Genomic DNA, 22,134 nt, shown 5'->3' with positions numbered 1-22,134 from the left:
TCATTGGCTTGTAGTTACTCCAACTTCCTAATACACTCCCTCTCTCTCCATAGCTCATTGGCTTGTAGTTACTCCAACTTCCTAATACACTCTCTCTCTCTCCATAGCTCACTGGCTTGTAGTTACTCCAACTTCCTAATACACTCTCTCTCCATAGCTTATTGGCTTGTAGTTACTCCAACTTCCTAATACACTCTCTCTCTCTCCATAGCTCATTGGCTTGTAGTTACTCCAACTTCCTAATACACTCTCTCCAGGAGGGGGGATTGTTCCATTTGTTCCAGTCGTTTCAAGAGGGGTAATCTCTTCCGGCCGCCACCACTACTGACCAGGAGGTAAAGGCGGAGCTTAAAGCCATTAGGGTGGAGGTTGCCCATAACACATCAGTGAGCTCCAATGCAAGTTCAGACCTTCTACAGCAGTTGCAGCACACGATCCGTTTTCCTTTTCTGCGTAGTCATTCCTCACCATTTTTCTAGTTTCATAAAACATGTAACCACGTTTCCAATAAAAAATCCTGTTCAACATTTTGAAATCGTTCTGTATTTTCCTTTGGACATTAATGCTGGTTGCATGAATAAACCCTTTACCTCTCAGCCGAGACGCCAGATCTCTGGAGAGATCAACATCCCGAGGACACTAAGCATCTTTAGAGCATATTACATGGCAGTTCAAATTGGAAGAAACCATTCACGAACAGCCTCCTTTATAGACACGAATAAAAGTTGAGTAAATCATAAACAAATCTTTCGTTTTCACACGAAGTTCAAGTTATAAATAACGTTAGTGTGATTTGACACTTGCATAATTCATGAACAAACCTGAGTGTGAGAACATTTTAGGTCTAGTCAGGAGTCCGTTGTCGGTGCAATATTCGCACACAACTTTACTTGAGCTTTGATTGGATTTTAGTTTGCTTGTTTGTTACCAAATGTTGTATTGCAAGGGAGGCTGGTGGGAGGAGCACAGGCACATTGTAAATGGGTAGGACGGAATTAAATCAATCGTAAAAAGCAGACACCGCTGATCTAATAAAGTTTTATTTTCTTACAAACGACCAGTTTCCCGTCTTCTTTTTTTTTCTTCCTAGGAAATGAAACCCTTTTTGAATTCATACTAGCATCTACATAATGGTTGTATTAATACTTCACAATATATTAAGTCTAGGGTTGTGTCCCCCTGGTCAGACGTTATTGATGCGTGCCAGATCTTATGCCTGGGAAGGTATTTTACGCATCAAATTAACCACATATGTAATAGCAATCTGGTTCCCGACGGCACAGTCGACGAAGTGGCACGCAGCGTCTGAGCAGGGGCACACGACCTTGATGTTATGGTACACATGCATACGATCCAGGCTGTATGAGGAGCCACAGTCACCAGAATACAAAGACAGAAAAGGGAAGGGGGAGAGAATTAGTAGAGGGAGAGATCAGGGTAAGGAAGAGAGCGGGGGAGGTAGGGAGGGAGGAAAGGGAACAAGAAGGGGAGAGAATATGAGAGGGCACTGCAGAACGACTCCTTTGTCCCAGTTTGAAAAAGGCCTGACGCCGTATCTGACTCTCTCCAGAAACATGGACTGCATATGAACACAACCATACACATGCACACTTCCAACAAACACACACACGATCTTCCACCAGTCCTACATCTACTAGCCTGGAGAGAGTCTTTAGTGTTAAACGTGATTCTCTTTCACAGAAAGAACAAATTCACTGGGACATTAACAGCTACTGCAGCAAGCCTGGGGTCAACACGACAAACATTTAGAATTATAATATATAATAATAAAAAGACATTCAAATACAGTAAGATTTTTTGCTTGTAAATACAAAACTACATGAGAAAGCATTAAAATAATATCTGTTGATCAGAATAACATATTATAAAAGTAGAGGTGCTTGATCAAAGTCCCTCTCTTCCGTTAGCAGTACATATGTATATATCAGCCATCCACTGCCTAGTAACAGATGCCTCTGAACAGGAAGCGCTTTCTCAGTGGGTGGGGCTAAATCTCCTTTCTTCCTGTCTTGGGAGGCAGTTCGATTACCAGGATCCTGGAGAGTCGCCGAGAGGTCACAGGCGAAGGAAGTCTCATTGGCCACTCTGACATTATCCGAGTAGCCACTTCCCTACCCTCTCCACACTCACTCTCCATCCTCTACCTGGCCATTTGGCGTCCAGAGATGCAATGGTGAGAATCTCATGTGGCCGTTCAGTACGAGTCAGTTTCTCAACACAGTACAGCTAATCCAGACCAGTCAAATTCAGACCAGCTTCATAGTTCCCTTTAAAAGAGACTCCCAAGTGCATCACTGTCTCGGTCTCACTCTGAATCTCAGGGTTCCTCATGCCAGTCCCTGCTGAAAACACCGTGTTCAGTCTCTCTGGCTCCCTATGGCCAGCGTGTGTGAGTGGTGTCTGTGTGTGCGTGCGCATATATATGAGTGTGTTATGAATGTGTGTTATGTAGTGTGTGTATGTAGATTATAGGGGGTGTGGTTATGTAGTGTGTGTGTGTACATGTGATGTGTGTGTGTTCAGTTGTGTTGCAGCGTGTTGGACTCTATGGGCGGGGCTGAGTCGTAAAGTGTGTCCGTGTCGTGTGTGGGTTCTCCAGCCAGAGTACAGGGGTTGGACAGAGTTCCCGCTCCACAGTCACAGAAAAACCTAGAGAGAGAGATTTGGGGGAGAGACATGGATTACAGGACAGGGCGTGAGAGAAAGAAAGATCCAAAACAAAATGAAAACATAAATCTAAAAAGATTCTCGTCGAAAACTAGTTCTGACAGTCCTTCAATTCTTCTGAAACAGAACGCCACAAGTGGGACCATCTAGTTGGTAGTAAACGGTTGGTGTGGGCTACTCACCTATCGTGCCGTATAAACTCCACGTCGTGTCCTTGGTGACACTTCTTGATGCAGTTCACACAGATGGCGTTCCGGTCTGTCGTATTGCAGGTGTGGCACCTGGACACACACAGGTCAAAGAAAACATCAGTGGAGTAACTGCTGTGTACTTGTAGGAGTCGTGCATGGGCTGGTGTGTGTACTTGTAGGAGTCGTGCATGGGCTGGTGTGTGTACTTGTAGGAGTCGTGCATGGGCTGGTGTGTGTACTTGTAGGAGTCGTGCATGGGCTGGTGTGTGTACTTGTAGGAGTCGTGCATGGGCTGGTGTGTGCACTTGTAGGAGTCGTGCATGGGCTGGTGTGTGCACTTGTAGGAGTCGTGCATGGGCTGGTGTGTGTGTGTACTTGTAGGAGTCGTGCATGGGCTGGTGTGTGTGTGTACTTGTAGGAGTCGTGCTTGGGCTGGTGTGTGTGTACTTGTAGGAGTCGTGCATGGGCTGGTGTGTGTGTGTACTTGTAGGAGTCGTGCATGGGCTGGTGTGTGTGTGTGTACTTGTAGGAGTCGTGCATGGGCTGGTGTGTGTGTGTGTACTTGTAGGAGTCGTGCATGGGCTGGTGTGTGCACTTGTAGGAGTCGTGCATGGGCTGGTGTGTGCACTTGTAGGAGTCGTGCATGGGCTGGTGTGTGCACTTGTAGGAGTCGTACATGGGCTGGTGTGTGTACTTGTAGGAGTCGTGCATGGGCTGGTCTGTGTACTTGTAGGAGTCGTGCATGGGCTGGTCTGTGTACTTGTAGGAGTCGTGCATGGGCTGGTGTGTGTGTGTACTTGTAGGAGTCGTGCATGGGCTGGTGTGTGTGTGTGTACTTGTAGGAGTCGTGCATGGGCTGGTGTGTGTCTGTGTACTTGTAGGAGTCGTGCATGGGCTGGTGTGTGTGTGTGTACTTGTAGGAGTCGTGCATGGGCTGGTGTGTGCACTTGTAGGAGTCGTGCATGGGCTGCTGTGTGTCTGTGTACTTGTAGGAGTCATGCATGGGCTGGTGTGTGTACTTGTAGGAGTCGTGCATGGGCTGGTGTGTGTACTTGTAGGAGTCGTGCATGGGCTGGTGTGTGTACTTGTAGGAGTCGTGCATGGGCTGGTGTGTGTCTGTGTACTTGTAGGAGTCGTGCATGGGCTGCTGTGTGTCTGTGTACTTGTAGGAGTCGTGCATGGGCTGCTGTGTGTCTGTGTACTTGTAGGAGTCGTGCATGGGCTGGTGTGTGTACTTGTAGGAGTCGTGCATGGGCTGGTGTGTGCACTTGTAGGAGTCGTGCATGGGCTGCTGTGTGTCTGTGTACTTGTAGGAGTCGTGCATGGGCTGGTGTGTGTCTGTGTACTTGTAGGAGTCGTGCATGGGCTGGTGTGTGTACTTGTAGGAGTCGTGCATGGGCTGCTGTGTGTCTGTGTACTTGTAGGAGTCGTGCATGGGCTGCTGTGTGTCTGTGTACTTGTAGGAGTCGTGCATGGGCTGGTGTGTGTACCTGTAAAAGTCATGCATGGGCTGGTGTGTGTACCTGTAAAAGTCATGCATGGGCTGGTGTGTGTACTTGTAGGAGTCGTGCATGGGCTGGTGTGTGTACTTGTAGGAGTCGTGCATGGGCTGCTGTGTGTCTGTGTACTTGTAGGAGTCGTGCATGGGCTGGTGTGTGTGTCTGTGTACTTGTAGGAGTCATGCAGGGGCTGGTGTGTGTGTGTGTACTTGTAGGAGTCGTGCATGGGCTGCTGTGTGTCTGTGTACTTGTAGGAGTCGTGCATGGGCTGCTGTGTGTCTGTGTACTTGTAGGAGTCGTGCATGGGCTGGTGTGTGTACTTGTAGGAGTCGTGCATGGGCTGGTGTGTGTACTTGTAGGAGTCGTGCATGGGCTGCTGTGTGTCTGTGTACTTGTAGGAGTCATGCATGGGCTGGTGTGTGTACCTGTAAAAGTCATGCATGGGCTGGTGTGTGTACCTGTAAAAGTCATGCATGGGCTGGTGTGTGTACCTGTAAAAGTCATGCATGGGCTGGTGTGTGTACCTGTAAAAGTCATGCATGGGGTAGGAGGTGTAGCTGGAGATCTTGTAGAGACATTGTCCTCTGCTCACAGCTTTCTCTATGGCGTCCTGGTTATTCATTATCTTATTATCTGGAAGAGAGGCGGAGCAGAGGATGAGAGCCTGTCCACTTGATAGACATTCCCAAAAGATCACATACCCAGAGAGTGCAGTGACCAAGAACCTTTTTCTATACAGTCTAAGCCAGCCATAGTCACTGCGCGTCTCACGGCAACCCTATTGGCGTCTCTCTGCAACAATCTGAATGAATGTGTTGTGCAAGTTATTATTCAGTCAGCTGAATGTGCTGCTTAATTAGTACATCGAACCATGGTTACGCCAGTAACCTCTAGTATCCACTATTAGCAGCTGGGACAAACACAGATAATATTCCTAGGAATTTGACTAGAGCTGTTGAACAGAGTATGACCCCATTCCTGAAAGCAGAGACTCTCAGGAACACATACGTGTCTTCTGTTTCCATCTACGACGAACACAAGCTGTGTAGGACTCGTTAGAAGGGAGAGTGATGAATCTGCGCAGAATGACTGGGGGAAATGAACTGATTAAAACCATATACTTCCTTCAGACTGAAATCTAACAAATATCTTTGAGCTATAACTTTTGAGATAATGGCAATAAGGCCATATTCAAAACATTCATCAAATTATTTAGTAACATTTGCGTCTAATAGCCAAGTGTCCTACAATGGAGAATGAAATAGCTTGTTTGTCCATGTTAATTAGTATCTATAAATATCATGTGTGAATTAAATTGAGTTCTTGCCCCCCCCCCCAACCCCCTTTCTCTGAAAGGTCGCCTAGGGTGGCTTGCCCAGCGAGGTTGTTTCACAAGTGGCTACTTGTACACTGACTACCACTGGTCTGGCCTGTTAGCGCTATATTACCCTACCCTGTTAGCGCTAGCTACCTTTCATGGTGACGTTCACTCCCGAGGCGAGGAACAGGCCTCCGAAACGGTTGTTGAAGATCTGGTTCCCCTCCAGAGTTGCAGTGGCGTGGTTGGTTATCTCGATACCTGAGACAGGAAATGACATCCTCAACACAGGTGACGGACGGCGAGTAGGATACAGTATTGACCAGTCAGGACAGTAAAGTTGATGTAAAATGTGGGCAGCTCACCTGCAGCAAAACCGTCAAAGATGCGGTTCTTGCGGAGCACCGGGTGGCTGTTGGTGCTGATGAGGACCCCTGCCTGGGCGTTCCTGAAGATATCATTCTCCTCCAGGAGACCTCTCCCTCCGTTGAAGATACAGATGCCTCCGTCTCTCCCGTCGTGGATCTTGTTGCGCCGCAGCGTGGGGTTGCTGTCCGTCTTAATCCACACGCCCGCCATGGCGTTGTCGAAGATCTCATTGTCCTCGATGAAACCCAGACCGGAGTTGTAGACCAGGATGCCTCCGTTCTGTCCTCCCCAGATCTTGTTGCGTCGGATCTTGGGGTTGCTGCCCGTCCTATAGACAACCAACAGTGTTAGTAAAACCGCTATCTACCATTAGTCAAACGTTATCGTGCGCACCGCGTGTCCTGCGTTGGACTGGCGTGTGAGGAGGCAGGACGTACCGTATTTGAACGCCAGAGTACATGTGATTGTAGATGTCGTTGTCTTCCAACACCCCATGGCCGTTGTCATAGAAATACACGCCAACCTGAGAGGGAGGAAGGGCGTTAGGTTGGACTTATAAACAATTTAGAGTTCAGAACCTAACGAGACAGGCCTCCAATTCTCACAGGATACAAGAATATCCCTTATGTATTTGTTCTTCCAACGAGAACGGTGAGAGAATGAGTGTGGGCTGTGTGTTACCTGTTTGCCGCTGTGGATGCGGTTCCTGCGGAGGACAGGTGTGCTGCCGGTGGTCACCCAGACTCCTGCCAGCGTGTTGCTGTACACCTCGTTCTCCTCGATCACACCCTGGCCCTTCTCATGCTGAACACACACAACACTTAGCAACATCTCCTGAGACGCACAGGTCCAAGGATCTATATGAGAAAAGTAGTTTGAAGAGTGTGTGTTTGTTTACCACGTAGATGCCTCCATGCTGTCCGTCGTGGATCTTGTTATGGCGTACAATTGGGCAGCTGTTGGTTCTGATTTGGATTCCTGCCAGAGCGTTGCCATGGATATCGTTCCCCTCTATCAGGCCACGCCCATCGCCAAATATGTACACGCCCCCTTGGTTACCATTAAAGATTGCATTACCCCTAGAGACGGACAGAACGTCAACAAACAGCCCATAATACTGAGAGTGGGGTTAGTGTCTATAATTTCAGAGTAGTTTTATGTGTGTGTGTTTCCTGCATCGTAGTGCAACTATGCGTGTGTATGTGTAACAGTATTGTAGGGGTGTGTGTGTAACAGTATGGTAGTAGTATGTGTACCGTATCGTAGGGTTACTATGCGTGTGTATGTGTACCGTATCGTAGGGTTACTATGCGTGTGTATGTGTAACAGTATTGTAGGGGTGTGTGTGTGTAACAGTATTGTAGGGGTGTATGTGTACCGTATCGTAGGGTTACTATGCGTGTGTATGTGTAACAGTATTGTAGGGGTGTATGTGTAACAGTATTGTAGGGGTGTATGTGTACAGTATCGTAGGGTTACTATGCGTGTGTATGTGTAACAGTATTGTAGGGGTGTGTGTGTACTGTATCGTAGGGTTACTATGCGTGTGTATGTGTAACAGTATTGTAGGGGTGTGTGTGTAACAGTATTGTAGGGGTGTATGTGTAACAGTATTGTAGGGGTGTGTGTGTAACAGTATTGTAGGGGTGTATGTGTACCGTATCGTAGGGTTACTATGCGTGTGTATGTGTAACAGTATTGTAGGGTTACTATGCGTGTGTATGTGTACCGTATCGTAGGGTTACTATGCGTGTGTATGTGTACCGTATCGTAGGGTTACTAGGCGTGTGTATGTGTAACAGTATTGTAGGGGTGTATGTGTAACAGTATGGTAGGGGTGTATGTGTACCGTATCGTAGGGTTACTATGCGTGTGTATGTGTAACAGTATGGTAGGGGTGTGTGTGTACCGTATCGTAGGGTTACTAGGCGTGTGTATGTGTAACAGTATTGTAGGGGTGTATGTGTACCGTATCGTAGGGTTACTAGGCGTGTGTATGTGTAACAGTATTGTAGGGGTGTATGTGTACCGTATCGTAGGGTTACTAGGCGTGTGTATGTGTAACAGTATCGTAGGGTTACTAGGCGTGTGTGTGTGTAACAGTATTGTAGGGGTGTGTGTGTAACAGTATTGTAGGGGTGTGTGTGTGTGTGTAACAGTATTGTAGGGGTGTGTGTGTGTGTGTAACAGTATTGTAGGGGTGTGTGTGTGTGTGTGTAACAGTATTGTAGGGGTGTGTGTGTGTGTGTAACAGTATTGTAGGGGTGTGTGTGTGTGTGTGTAACAGTATTGTAGGGTGTGTGTGTGTGTGTAACAGTATTGTAGGGGTGTGTGTGTGTGTGTAACAGTATTGTAGGGGTGTGTGTGTGTGTGTAACAGTATTGTAGGGGTGTGTGTGTGTGTGTAACAGTATTGTAGGGGTGTGTGTGTGTGTGTAACAGTATTGTAGGGGTGTGTGTGTGTGTGTAACAGTATTGTAGGGTGTGTGTGTGTGTGTAACAGTATTGTAGGGGTGTGTGTGTGTGTGTAACAGTATTGTAGGGGTGTGTGTGTGTGTGTAACAGTATTGTAGGGGTGTGTGTGTGTGTGTAACAGTATTGTAGGGGTGTGTGTGTGTGTGTAACAGTATTGTAGGGGTGTGTGTGTGTGTGTAACAGTATTGTAGGGGTGTGTGTGTGTGTGTAACAGTATTGTAGGGGTGTGTGTGTGTGTGTAACAGTATTGTAGGGGTGTGTGTGTGTGTGTAACAGTATTGTAGGGGTGTGTGTGTGTGTGTAACAGTATTGTAGGGGTGTGTGTGTGTGTGTAACAGTATTGTAGGGGTGTGTGTGTGTGTGTAACAGTATTGTAGGGGTGTGTGTGTGTGTGTAACAGTATTGTAGGGGTGTGTGTGTGTGTGTAACAGTATTGTAGGGGTGTGTGTGTGTGTGTAACAGTATTGTAGGGGTGTGTGTGTGTGTGTAACAGTATTGTAGGGGTGTGTGTGTGTGTGTAACAGTATTGTAGGGGTGTGTGTGTGTGTGTAACAGTATTGTAGGGGTGTGTGTGTGTGTGTAACAGTATTGTAGGGTGTGTGTGTGTGTGTAACAGTATTGTAGGGGTGTGTGTGTGTGTGTAACAGTATTGTAGGGGTGTGTGTGTGTGTGTAACAGTATTGTAGGGGTGTGTGTGTGTGTGTAACAGTATTGTAGGGTGTGTGTGTGTGTAACAGTATTGTAGGGGTGTGTGTGTGTGTGTAACAGTATTGTAGGGGTGTGTGTGTGTATTGTAACAGTATTGTAGGGGTGTGTGTGTGTGTAACAGTATTGTGTGTGTGTGTGTGTAACAGTATTGTAGGGTGTGTGTGTGTAACAGTATTGTAGGGGTGTGTGTGTAACAGTATTGTAGGGGTGTGTGTGTAACAGTATTGTAGGGGTGTGTGTGTAACAGTATTGTAGGGGTGTGTGTGTAACAGTATTGTAGGGGTGTGTGTGTAACAGTATTGTAGGGGTGTGTGTGTAACAGTATTGTAGGGGTGTGTGTGTGTAACAGTATTGTAGGGGTGTGTGTGTGTAACAGTATTGTAGGGGTGTGTGTGTGTAACAGTATTGTAGGGGTGTGTGTGTGTGTGTAACAGTATTGTAGGGGTGTGTGTGTGTGTGTAACAGTATTGTAGGGGTGTGTGTGTGTGTGTAACAGTATTGTAGGGGTGTGTGTGTGTGTGTAACAGTATTGTAGGGGTGTGTGTGTGTGTGTAACAGTATTGTAGGGGTGTGTGTGTGTGTGTAACAGTATTGTAGGGGTGTGTGTGTGTGTGTAACAGTATTGTAGGGGTGTGTGTGTGTGTAACAGTATTGTAGGGGTGTGTGTGTGTGTGTAACAGTATTGTAGGGGTGTGTGTGTGTGTGTGTAACAGTATTGTAGGGGTGTGTGTGTGTGTGTGTAACAGTATTGTAGGGGTGTGTGTGTGTGTGTAACAGTATTGTAGGGGTGTGTGTGTGTGTGTGTGTAACAGTATTGTAGGGGTGTGTGTGTGTGTGTAACAGTATTGTAGGGATGCGTGTGTGTGTGTAACAGTATTGTAGGGATGCGTGTGTATGTGTAACAGTATTGTAGGGGTGCGTGTGTATGTGTAACAGTATTGTAGGGGTGTGTGTGTGTGTAACAGTATTGTAGGGGTGTGTGTGTGTGTAACAGTATTGTAGGGGTGTGTGTGTGTGTAACAGTATTGTAGGGGTGTGTGTGTGTGTAACAGTATTGTAGGGGTGTGTGTGTGTAACAGTATTGTAGGGGTGTGTGTGTGTAACAGTATTGTAGGGGTGTGTGTGTGTAACAGTATTGTAGGGGTGTGTGTGTGTAACAGTATTGTAGGGGTGTGTGTGTGTAACAGTATTGTAGGGGTGTGTGTGTAACAGTATTGTAGGGGTGTGTGTGTAACAGTATTGTAGGGGTGTGTGTGTGTACCGTATCGTAGGGTCGCTGTTGGAGGTGATCCAAACTCCAGCGAAGTTGTTGGCGTAGATCTTGTTTTCTATAAACTGTCCCCGTCCTTTCTCATGCACATAGATGCCCCCTGTCTGGCCATGGTGGATCTCACAGCGAACCACTGTAGGGTTGGCATACGCCTTCACCTCAAAGCCTGCTATACGATTCCTGTGGATGTTACAACTCTCAAAATAACCCTGAGGGGAGAGAGAAATACTGTCAGCATTGCAATGTACAGCACCAATGTAAAAACCTGAGAAATGGTGGGTGAGAGGTTATAGGTCAGTGAGTTACCATGCCGTGGTCGAAGGTGAAGACTCCTACATCTCGGCCGTGGTGGATGTGGTTTCGTCTGATGATGGGGTTGCCATGGTTTTTAACCCAGATTCCCGCCAATGCATTATTACTGATCTCATTATCCTCATAGATACCCTGCAACACATTATGACACCATTATCCTCATAGATACCCCGCAATATATTGTCACATCATTATACCACAGCATTGTTGAATACTTGTTTCTGATTGGCCAGGAGGGCATTAATACCAGAAAACGGGACAGTTGGGAAATACATCGGGACACCTTGCAATCATGATGCAATATGCTCCTAAAGTCGTGGCAAATAGTTTTGAGAATGACACAAATATTAATTTCCGCAAAGTTTGCTGCTTCAGTGTCTTTAGATATTTTTGTCAGATGCTACTATGGAATACTGAAGTATAATTACAAGCATTTCATAAGTGTCAAAGGCTTTTATTGTCAATTACATGAAGTTGATGCAAAGAGTCAATATTTGCAGTGTTGACCCTTTTTCAAAACCTCTGCAATCTGCCCTGGCATGCTGTCAATGAACTTCTGGGCCACATCCTGACTGATGGCAGCCCTTTCTTGCATAATCAATGTTTGGAGGTTGTGGGTTTTTGTTTGTCCACCCGCCTCTATAGGATTGACCACAAATTCTCAATGGGATTAAGGTCTGGGGAGTTTCCTGGCCATGGACCTAAAATATCGATGTTTTGTTCCCCGAGCCACTTAGTTATCACTTTTGCCTTATGGCAAGGTGCTCCATCATGCTGGAAAAGGCATTGTTCGTCACCAAACTGTTCCCGGATGGTTGGGAGAAGTTGCTCTCGGGAGGATGTGTTGGTACCATTCTTTATTCATGGCTGTGTTCTTAGGCAAAATTGTGAGTGAGCCCACTCCCTTGGCTGAGAAAGCAACCCCACACATGAATGGTCTCAGGATGCTTTACTGTTGGCATGACACAGGACTGATGGTAGCGCTCACCTTGTCTTCTCCGGACAAGCTTTTTTCTGGATGGCACCAAACAATCAGAAAGGGGATTAATCAGAGAAAATGACTTTACCCCAGTCCTCAGCAGTCAAATCCCTGTACCTTTAGCAGAATATCAGTCTGTCCCTGATGTTTTTCCTGGAGAGAAGTGGCTTCTTTGCTGCCCTTCTTGACACCAGGCCATCCTCCAAAAGTCTTTGCCTCACTGCTGTGCATGCAGATGGACTCACACATGCCTGCTGCCATTCCTGAGCAAGCTCTGTACTGGTGGTGCCCTGATCCCACAGCTGAATCAACTTTAGGAGACGTCTTGGCGCTTGCTGTACTTTCTTGGGCGCCCTGATGACTTCTTCACAACAACCGCTCTCCTTAAAGTTCTAGATGATCTGATATATGGTTGTTTTAGGTGCAATCTTACTGGCAGTAATATCCTTGCCTGTGAAGCCCTTTTTGTGCAAAGCAATGATGACGGCACGTGTTTCCTTGCAGGTAACCATGGTTGACAGAGGAAGAACAATGATTCCAAGCACCACCCTCCTTTTGAAGTTTCCAGTCTGTTATTCGAACTCAATCAGCATGACAGAGTGATCTCCAGCCTTGTCCTCGTCAAGACTCACACCCGTGTTAACGAAAGAATCAGACATGATGTCAGCTGGTCCTTTTGTGGCATGGCTGAAATGCAGTGGAAATGTTTTTTTGGGGGGCATTCCGTTCATTTGCGTGGCAAAGAGGTACTTTGCAATTAATCTGATTACTCTTCATAACATTCTGGAGTATATGCAAATTGCCATCATACAAACTGAGGCAGCAGACTGTGAAAATGTATATTTGTGTCATTCTCAAAACTTTTGGCACATGCAAACCGTAACTTGCTACAATTACAGAAAGCTAAACCAACAACCACACACACCAAAATTGGAAACATAGTAAACACAGGTCCAACGATGAAAAACGTAGCTAGCAAGCGATTTGTTTTTGCAAATACATACTTCTTTTAATAGCACCTGATCTAGCGTGGTGAGTGAAACACGGATTTATCTGGTCACTACTGTTGCAGTCACGATCCAAGTGGTGCTATGCTGTCAAAACATGTTTCTAGTTTGACCCGCTGCTTTCAGCATCTGATATATTTTTTTAAAAATTCAGTTGCCATGTTGGTAGGTTTGCTAGCAACAAACTATTTAGCTAACTTCTAGCCTAGTGTTTGATATGCAATGCTATGTCCTCGTAATGAACAGTTGACGAGTGTCCTGACGAGAAGGAACACACTTCTGCTCTGCCAAGTAAAAACGGGCATCAGCTCATTGTTATGGATGTAGGCAAAGGAATGTCCATAGAAAACAGTTTAAACAAATGCAAATGGAGCTACTTTGCTGTTATTCAGGCTGCAGAGGCCATGACTGTTAGCCGTAGCTAGTTGGCTAGCTAGCAAGCAAGGGATAAGAACGTTGCCAGCGAGCATGGCGACAGAACATAAAGAACCAACGACTGGGTAGCGAACTAATCGAATGAAAGACTAGATCACATCTCTAGCAACCAGAAGATGTGATAGTATGAATTCACTTAACCATTTAAATATCAACGAATACATTTAATTTCTACCAGTAAATGTGTGCTTTAACATTGTTTTCCTTGGCAACTGTGGTATACGCCTCTGCTCCTCCGTACATTACCTTGGCAAACGGACTCGGCTCCCCCTCGTCCAATATTTCCAAGGTAATGAACAGAACGTGGGCGTTTATCCCCATAGATACCATGCAATACATTATCCTCATAGATATCGTGCAGGAATACATAGTCAGAGAGATTTTTTAAAGAGTGGTTAGTGGTGTGTATGGTCGGTGATGTGTTTTGTTTACCTGTGCATGGTCGGTGATGTGTTTTGTTTACCTGTGCATGGTCGGTGATGTGTTTTGTTTACCTGTGCATGGTCGGTGATGTGTTTTGTTTACCTGTGCATGGTCGGTGATGTGTTTTGTTTACCTGTGCATGGTCGGTGATGTGTTTTGTTTACCTGTGCATGGTCGGTGATGTGTTTTGTTTACCTGTGCATGGTCGGTGATGTGTTTTGTTTACCTGTGCATGGTCGGTGATGTGTTTTGTTTACCTGTGCATGGTCGGTGATGTGTTTTGTTTACCTGTGCATGGTCGGTGATGTGTTTTGTTTACCTGTGCATGGTCGGTGATGTGTTTTGTTTACCTGTGCATGGTCGGTGATGTGTTTTGTTTACCTGTGCATGGTCGGTGATGTGTTTTGTTTACCTGTGCATGGTCGGTGATGTGTTTTGTTTACCTGTGCATGGTCGGTGATGTGTTTTGTTTACCTGTGCATGGTCGGTGATGTGTTTTGTTTACCTGTGCATGGTCGGTGATGTGTTTTGTTTACCTGTGCATGGTCGGTGATGTGTTTTGTTTACCTGTGCATGGTCGGTGATGTAAAGTCCAACGTTCTCACAGTCGCTGATGTTGCAGTGTTTGATGGTAGGACACGCCCCCTGGCCGCTCACACAGACAGCCGAGCCCACTGGAGTAGAGAAACTACATTACCCAACATCCCCCACTGGAGACAAACTAAACAGGCAAAACACAGGCAAAACACACAAGCCCTACTGCGGACTGTGTGCACATTACCTGTGCAAGTAGATCTGATGATACAGTGGTCTATGTTGGGAGAACAGTTGACAGTGATCTCCAGACAGTGGTGGGCGTTGTGGTGCTGAGCCGACTTATCATCTGGGTTAAACTGAAGATGAAACAACAGGTTAGAGGGGAGATGTGGGGAGAGTGTGTGTGTGTGAGAGAGAGAGAGTTGGATCGGTGTTAGCAGCGCACCCTAATAGTCATGTATCCTACGTAGGCGTCCTCCGATCCCTCCATGAAGACAAACGTCGAGTCTCTGGTGTTCTCAATAACCACTTTATCAGACACCTTTCCAGGAGCTACACACACAAAAAGGAAGGCAATTTCTAACACTAGATAATACAGACAGAGGCAGCAAGAGACAGACAGACAGACAGACAGACCACACACAGTACCTGCTCCAATCATGGTGATAGGGGACTCTATGTAGATCCACTCGTCAGTGTAGATCCCAGAGTGGACAAAGATCAGCCCATCAAAATGACTTTCCTGCACCCCTCCTAACGCATCTTCTATGGTGTCATAGTACTGGAGACAGACACGGTTACATCAAATCAAGCTAGAATGGAGCTGACTCGCAGCCATATTGAAAAATGTGCTTTCAGTAGACCATGAGTATAATTATGTGTCTCTTACCAGCATATTCTCCCTGCCTTTGAACCTCCCAGGGTTGCTGTAGAAATGTTCAGCAAAGCCTGGCTTCACATGTGCTCCTTTATACTGCAACACAATTTTTCAACAATGTTAAAATAACATCAACACGATGTTTGTCTAACCACACACACACCAGTATAATACATAGAGTAGCCAGCCAAATTGAAAATGTAGCCAACCAGGCAGCCCTGGGCCTTTCAGATTCTTTTCTCCAAAAGCAGCTCTATTTTGGTGGCCTCTGGTACATTCTAATGTATTGATTCTATTTAAAATACACAGTAAAATGACTTAATACTTTAGAGAAATTACCTCCCAGATTGGAAAAATGTGTTGTGGTATTTTTTTTAGGAAAGACATGGACTTTAAAATTACTTTTACTGAAACGTTGATTAATGTGCACTGTCCCTGTAAAAATAAAATAAACTAAACTAAAAAAAAAACTTTAAAATTACTTAAAAAATATTAATTCAGTGTATTGTTAGTTGTTTTGGATTTTGTCTAGTTCCAGGCCTATATGATCAGGACTATTTTCTAAGAAAGAGAACATTTAACCTTACGGTTAACATTGAACTTTTTTAATGTTAACATTTAACCTGTCTTCTCTTGATTAGTTATATTTACAGTTTCACGACAAGATATGACTTGTCAATGTTTTTTCTTCAAATTCTGTATTTTATTAAAACAAACAAAAAGTACAGTATATAGTCCACATTTTTTTTCTTCAGGTTTTCGCATTCAAAAATCACTTAAAAAAAAAAAAATTTAGTCCACAACAATGCAGGAGACCACTTTTGAGGACAGTGAAAAGTCGTAAGACATTTTAACTTTGGGATGTAGTTACCCTTTAATTCCAGTGAGCACCTAGCAATAGGCTGTTAGCTTGTTTTTGTAGCGCACATACCATGGTAGAGTTGGCAAAACAAATACCAGTGGTGAAACAGTACCCAATTATCATATTGGAGTAAAAGTATAATACCTTAATTAATACCTTAATAGAAAGTTACTCAAGTAAAAGTCACCCAGCAAAATACTACTTGAGTAAAAGTATTTGGTTTTAAATATACTTAAGTATCAAAAGTAAAAGTTAGAATTGAACTAATTTAGAATGGCTTATATTAAGCAAACCAGACGGCACCATTTTCTTGTTTTTAAAATGTACGGATAGCGAGGGGGAACACTCCAACACTATTTACAAAAGATGCATTTGTGTTTAGTGAGTTTGCCAGACTATAGGCAGTAGGGATGACCACGTGTTCTCTTGATTGGTGAAATTCACACACCTTTCTCCTGTCCTGCTAAGCCTTCAAAATGTAACAAGTACTTTTGGTTGTCAGGGAAAATGTATGCAGTAAAAAGTACAATATTTCTATAGAAATATAGTGAAGTAAAAGTTGTCAAAAATATAAATTAGTTAAGTAAATATACCCCAAAAAACTACTAATACTTTCAAGTATTTTTACACAAGTACTTTACACCACTGACAAATACCCACTGACTTGATGAAAATAATCATGATATCATTCTGCCAGGTAAGCTTGGACTACTTGTTAACATTTCATTGAGAAGCAGGGCTTGACATTGACTTTTTTTTAACCATTCTGTAAGATTAATGTAATGTTTGTTCACGAAGCAGCACGGCAGGAGAAACGTAGCACGCATTAAACTGAACGAGAGGCTCAATTGTACAAGTCATAATCAAATGGAGAGAAAATAGAACACGTGGTCGTCGATAACAATAAGACACTGCAGTGTCCTCTAGAAAAATAGGCTTCGGCTATTGGCCCAGATCGCCTTACATTCGGAAGAGAGAAAAAACTCAAACATTTTCTGACCGGATATGTGGCGCTGCTGTAAGACTCTTAGGTCTGTTTACATTGTTATCTTGCTTTGTGTAAATATTACATATTTATTTAAATAGGCTAAAGCAAATAGGACTGTAAGTAATTTACTCAGAATGTCAAATATGCATTGCCCTGCTGTGCACTGCCTGGTCCTATTCTGATCAGGGTAATTGTTTTGAGAGTGATTTTTATTACTTGAATGAACTTAAATCTATATTCTGGTTGTCCACCATTTCTTTTTTTACTTTCCCCCAGACAAACCTTAATGTCAAGCCCCGAGAAGGTTTATGGGAAAGCCTTTCCATCTACCAGAAGACTGTTTTCATTAGCATCATTGCTAACGGCCCCCCACACACACAGGAGCATTCTCGTTGCCTATTCAGTAAGCTGCAGGAAATCAAAATCACTGATGCATTCTGTTCATGTCGTATGATAAACTTGGTCAAATTAACTCATTTTCAAGACATTTTGTTGATTACCCCCTAAGGTCAAATGTTTTTATATTGTTGAAACCGTTTTAATGCCTGGATTCCGCGAGGGCCCTAATGATCATATTTGGACCAGAATGAGGCTCTCCGCTAACTATCGTTCCTGCAGTGATGATTCACCACCTTCCTCAAATGTTTTCATAATTTATCTCCAGATAAATCGCCAAAAACCCTGGGCCTACCAGTAGCCTATGCAAATTAGGGAGACAAATTAACGTCTCTCTCACCGATGCGATTCTGAAGGGCCACACAGACTGACAAGAGTCAGTCCCTTTAGCACCACTGTCTGACAAGCCCCGTCATCATAGGAAAGGAAACCCAGGAAATCCTTTGGTTTACTTGTCCCAAAGCAATACCATGGACCTATAACCACATTGCATGATTTATGACTGGCAAGGGTTATAGATCTGCTTTACTTAGTCAGTCGGACACCTTTTATAAACCAGTCAACATTTGCTGGTCAATTGTCAATCACAGCACAGTAAATAGCCTACCATCCACCACGACTCCACGTGGCTGGCTATATGAAACATGCAATTGATTTATTTTCTATGTGCCAGAAAATAATAGTTTGACTAAGTGGTGGATTTCAACTCATCGTTACCACTTACATTACATGTGACGAGCAAATCCTCTCCCTCCTCAGTGTATAGAAATTTGACTGCAAACAAACACAGCGCACACAAATTGTACCGGGAGTTGGGACAGACAGCAGACTTAGTTTCCCTGTCATCGCCACTGAGGTATGGGTCATCGCCCTCTGTGACTGACAGGCGCCCATCCTAGATCGCCAGCAAATGCATATCGTTCATTCTAGCGGACTCGACAGACTAGCAAATTTAGACTAAAATGAAAAGGAGCCTTGTTAAAATGAAGTAGAAAAAGTAGCAGGCTGAAAATGATTATGTAACCGGCTAATTAACCAAATTCATGCACTAATGGAAAACACCACACACACACACACACACACACACACACACACACACACAGTCGACGCACCAGTTGTTGGAAGCTGTCCTTCCAGGGGTTGGGGTGGTCGTGTTCCTCAGGACTGACCTGGTAGAACTTGCCTGGCTCGGGGTGCATCATGGGACGGGTGTACTCAAACACCTCCATGTACAGACGCTTCCTGGACACAAACAGAAAAGGCAAAGGTCAATTTCAGGCATAGAGGGATGCACAAATCAACAGCCTTCATGTCAGTGTGGACCAATAACGATCGATAGTGACAGATTTTTTTTTTGGGGGGGGGGGTGACATATCAGTTAACTACAATGGGCAAGAAAATGTGTCAATGTTTTCCCTTCAGTATATAGAGTCACAGTCCACTGAAGATTGTGTACCAGAGTATAGGGTCGTTGGCTAGCTGGCTGAAACGTTTGCAGACACAGGCAGTCTGACAGAGGTCCTGCTCCAGGAGGTATGAGAAGATCTTCAGAACCACCTCATCTGGAAGCTTCTGCTGCAGGTACTGCTCTGCTAGAGCCGCTACACACAGATTCCATTAGTATTAATAGATGATCCATACAGTTGTAGAAAGAGCCACGCAGACACCTCACGTCATTGACTAGTACGCCAAGACACACATTCTTACCCGGCAGGTCGTGGCTCCTGCCAGAGACCCTGGCTCGTTTGGCTCGGTGACCGAAGGGTTCTGTCGTCGAGGTGGACGCTCCCTGTGTCAGAACACATATCAGTAATACACACACAGCTACCTCCCCCAATGACTGAGACACTAACACACACACACACACACACACACACACACACACACACACACACACACACACACATTCTGTCTCTCACACCAATACTGTCCTCTACCATACTCCCGAAATGTACACTGGTGCCAGTGTGAGTTTACACTGTTTCAAAATTAATGTATCAGAATAACATAATATATGCCATTCAGCAGACACTTTTATCCAAATCGACTTAGTCATGCATGTATACATTTTACATATGGGTGGCCCCGGGAATTAAACCGGCAACCCTAGTGGTGCAAGCACCCTGCTCCACCATCAGAAATACAGGACCACAAACCAGTCCTTTTAAACCCATTAAGGGACGTGAACAAACACAGAATGGTGCTCTCTCTCGGTCTGACCTCCATAGCGGTCTTGCTGGGGCAGGCCGCTGCAGTACTGGAGGCTGTTCTCTTGGGCAGTAGAGACTTGCGTCGGAGCTGGTAGGGGCTGTTCCCAGCTGCAGGCCCAGACTCCTCCACAGCCACCTCCGCTGCTGCAGCTGGAGCCTCCTCATCTGCTGGACACACAGAGGACACAGTCAGAACAAAGTCTGACACATATAGGCTGCGTTTACACTGGCAGCCCAATTCTGATTTTCCCCTAATAGGTCCTTTGACCAATTACGTCAGATCTTTTCCATAGCTGATCTGATTAGTCGAAACACAAATGAGTGTGAAAAATATCAGAATTGTGCTGCCTGTGTAAACACACACATACATCTTCTCCATCAGCACAGTTCAACAGACAAACACCAACAGGCAGATGCCATTTAAACAACACCATCCACCCACACAGACTAATCACTACTGTAGTTGGTAAGGGTGTAAAGGGCTGATTAAACACACATTTATTAGTAATGACAGCTGATCAGTGTCATCCTAGTCCGCCTCTTCTAAAACGACTTTAGGTCATTCATAGACTGAGTGGTGTCATGGATGTGTTTAATATATGACAGGGGTAGGCTATTGTATTACAAGGCTGTGTGGGTGACAGATTATGGTTGGTGATTGATAACTGCAGATGCGTCCCTGCGGTTTGACTACCAGAATAGGGCCTGACTGTGCCCCACAACGTCCTTCCCTAGCTGGCCACCGGCCTCTTGACCATCACACTGCGATAACAAAGCCACAGCCCCTATAAGTTGACCTGCGGGTAAACGGGCCGACCAGACCTGCACCGACGAGTCAAAACTCAACTACGTAGGTACTACTGTTCGCTAGTAAATCTGCCAGGTAAACAAACACAGCTAGCTAGCCAACGTTAGCACTCAGTTAGACATAACTGGTTAGCTTAACTAGGTAGTTAGGTTGCTGAATTAAATGTCTGAGTGTGAGCCACGCAGTTAACTAGCTGGTTGACTGCTTAACAAGAAAATGTACTTGTCTAAATTGCGGCTGATCGTTCATCGCTGAAGTAGACATTCATAGCTAGTCGTCAGCGAGCTAAAGTAACTCGCTAGTTACTGGAGTATGGGCAGCACACCCCAAAAATGTCAGTTCAAAATACAACGCAGATTAATTTCGTCAGAAGCCGATGATAGCTAGATAGTAACGTTACTGCCATGCCCATGAACATTCACAATCTGCCAAAGTCGGTGGGTTCGCCTTGGTCGACGTTATGGATGGCTGCATAGTTATATGGGCTAGTTAACGTCAGCTAGTCAACGCGTTAGCGAACTACGCAGCAGGGAAAGCAGTCACGCTACCCCCCCCCAGCCCCACTGGTAGCCACAGTCACTCAAGCCAAACAAAGCGCGGCCTGTGCCACAGAGGTACAAGCCTCGGCTTTGCCTAAATAACACTCTCGTTCCAGGCAGCTGAGGCTGGGGGTCACGGTGGAGCCTTGCCGTCCTGACACGACTACAGCCCTACAGTGCTCTGGCGATGGTCCCTCTCACCTCGGTCCCCCTCGTTCCGGTCGGGCTGCACCGGGCGCGGCCTTGAGACTCGCCTGGGTCTCCGGTTGGTGGCTCTGACGGAGTTCATTTTTTGGAGAGTCTGTTGTTAAAATACAGAACGCTTTCCTCGACCATCCGCTTCACGCTTTAACACCAGGCCTCGACTACAACCCGGTGAGCCTCTCTGTCAAACCACCCTGCGCGCTAACTAACTACCCGGGTGTAATTAATGTTTCTCGGACTGCTCGCCACCAGCTCCGTATCTAGCAGGAGGAGCCATTAACTCACACAGGGACATTCGGAAAAAAAAAACACTGGAGGATGTCTGCCACCAATCACACCCTGGGCTCACAGCGACCTCCTGTGGCCAAGCATACACAGGTCCTCTTGAGAACGCTGCCCTCGTGTAGCCTGGAGTGCAGACTGGCTCCAACGCTACACAACACACCTGAATAAATCAAGGTCTTGTGGAGCAGCAGTTGCTTAGCTGAATCAAGTGTGATAGAGCAGGAGGAGAGGGGATCTCTGCTTTGCATAGCCGAAGGGCGTTTTTGGTTAGGATAACCACACAATAGAGGCAGTGGGCCAGAACCAAACGTATGTATACAACCCAGGATGGGCTACAGGATAGTAGAGTGGGCACGCTGGTCAGTAAAAGCAATGGTCTGTAACATAATTGATATAATTGAGGGCAAAACCAGCTATCTCCAGCCTGGTGCTGTAGCACTTGTATGTGTGTGTGCTACTTCCATGCTCAAGATCATGTTTTATGGCATTCGCTTGCGCAGATGTTGCGTGTTAATGGGTAAGTGGCTACTGTGCTGCACACTAAACCTAGTCGCCTGGTTGTGAATCTGATCACTAGGGGACGGTCTAGAAATATGGTGCAATGTTGCCCTCTAGTCATCCTTTGATGTGTACATAATAATACACTGAACAAAAATATAAATGCAACAATTTCAACGGTTTCAACGGAGTTACAGTTCACAGAAGGAAATCAGTCAATTGAAATACATTCATTAAGTCCTAATCTATGGAATTCA

At 45.3% G+C, this 22,134-nt stretch overlaps 1 protein-coding gene across 6 annotated transcripts; it reads right to left on the bottom strand.

Moving 5' to 3' along the window:
- Positions 1 to 1,024: 1,024 nt before the first annotated feature.
- LOC118368517 (F-box only protein 11-like) lies at positions 1,025 to 21,416 on the bottom strand. 6 transcript variants are annotated; one of them, XM_052492123.1, is made up of 21 exons: positions 21,092 to 21,416; positions 19,554 to 19,711; positions 19,041 to 19,122; positions 18,790 to 18,934; positions 18,446 to 18,575; positions 15,100 to 15,183; positions 14,859 to 14,991; positions 14,656 to 14,762; positions 14,455 to 14,566; positions 14,241 to 14,347; positions 10,824 to 10,961; positions 10,509 to 10,726; positions 6,964 to 7,144; positions 6,747 to 6,869; positions 6,503 to 6,588; positions 6,062 to 6,393; positions 5,850 to 5,957; positions 5,387 to 5,467; positions 4,870 to 5,011; positions 2,871 to 2,969; positions 1,025 to 2,670 (listed from the first exon to the last, which is right to left on the bottom strand). In XM_052492123.1, exons 1-21 carry the CDS (start codon positions 21,177 to 21,179, stop codon positions 2,541 to 2,543), a joined length of 2,784 nt encoding a protein of 927 aa, XP_052348083.1. In that variant the 5' UTR covers positions 21,180 to 21,416; the 3' UTR covers positions 1,025 to 2,540. The 6 variants fall into 6 exon arrangements, with proteins under 6 accessions (XP_052348083.1, XP_052348070.1, XP_052348092.1 ...); XM_052492110.1 differs by lacking the exon at positions 5,387 to 5,467 and adding an exon at positions 4,370 to 4,402 and having other exon boundaries at positions 4,804 to 5,011; XM_052492132.1 differs by having other exon boundaries at positions 4,903 to 5,011; positions 21,092 to 21,415.
- Between the last annotated feature and the right edge of the window lie 718 nt (positions 21,417 to 22,134).

Source organism: Oncorhynchus keta, chromosome 3, assembly GCF_023373465.1.
Source record: "Oncorhynchus keta strain PuntledgeMale-10-30-2019 chromosome 3, Oket_V2, whole genome shotgun sequence".
In the NCBI taxonomy this organism is placed as follows: Eukaryota; Metazoa; Chordata; class Actinopteri; order Salmoniformes; family Salmonidae; genus Oncorhynchus; species Oncorhynchus keta.
The sequence above is the reverse complement of the archived record's forward strand: the minus strand, read 5'-3'. Positions and strand labels throughout refer to the sequence as shown.

Excerpts from the sequence above, each read along its gene's own strand:
- LOC118368517 (XM_052492110.1), bottom strand. The coding sequence starts at position 21,179 with ATGAACTCCGTCAGAGCCACCAACCGGAGACCCAGGCGAGTCTCAAGG. Across the intron at positions 14,567-14,655 it reads TAGGATACATGACTATTAGG|TTTAACCCAGATGATAAGTC; the intron begins GTGCGCTGCTAA and ends TTTCATCTTCAG. Across the intron at positions 5,012-5,849 it reads AGTGAACGTCACCATGAAAG|ATAATAAGATAATGAATAAC; the intron begins GTAGCTAGCGCT and ends CCTCTCTTCCAG.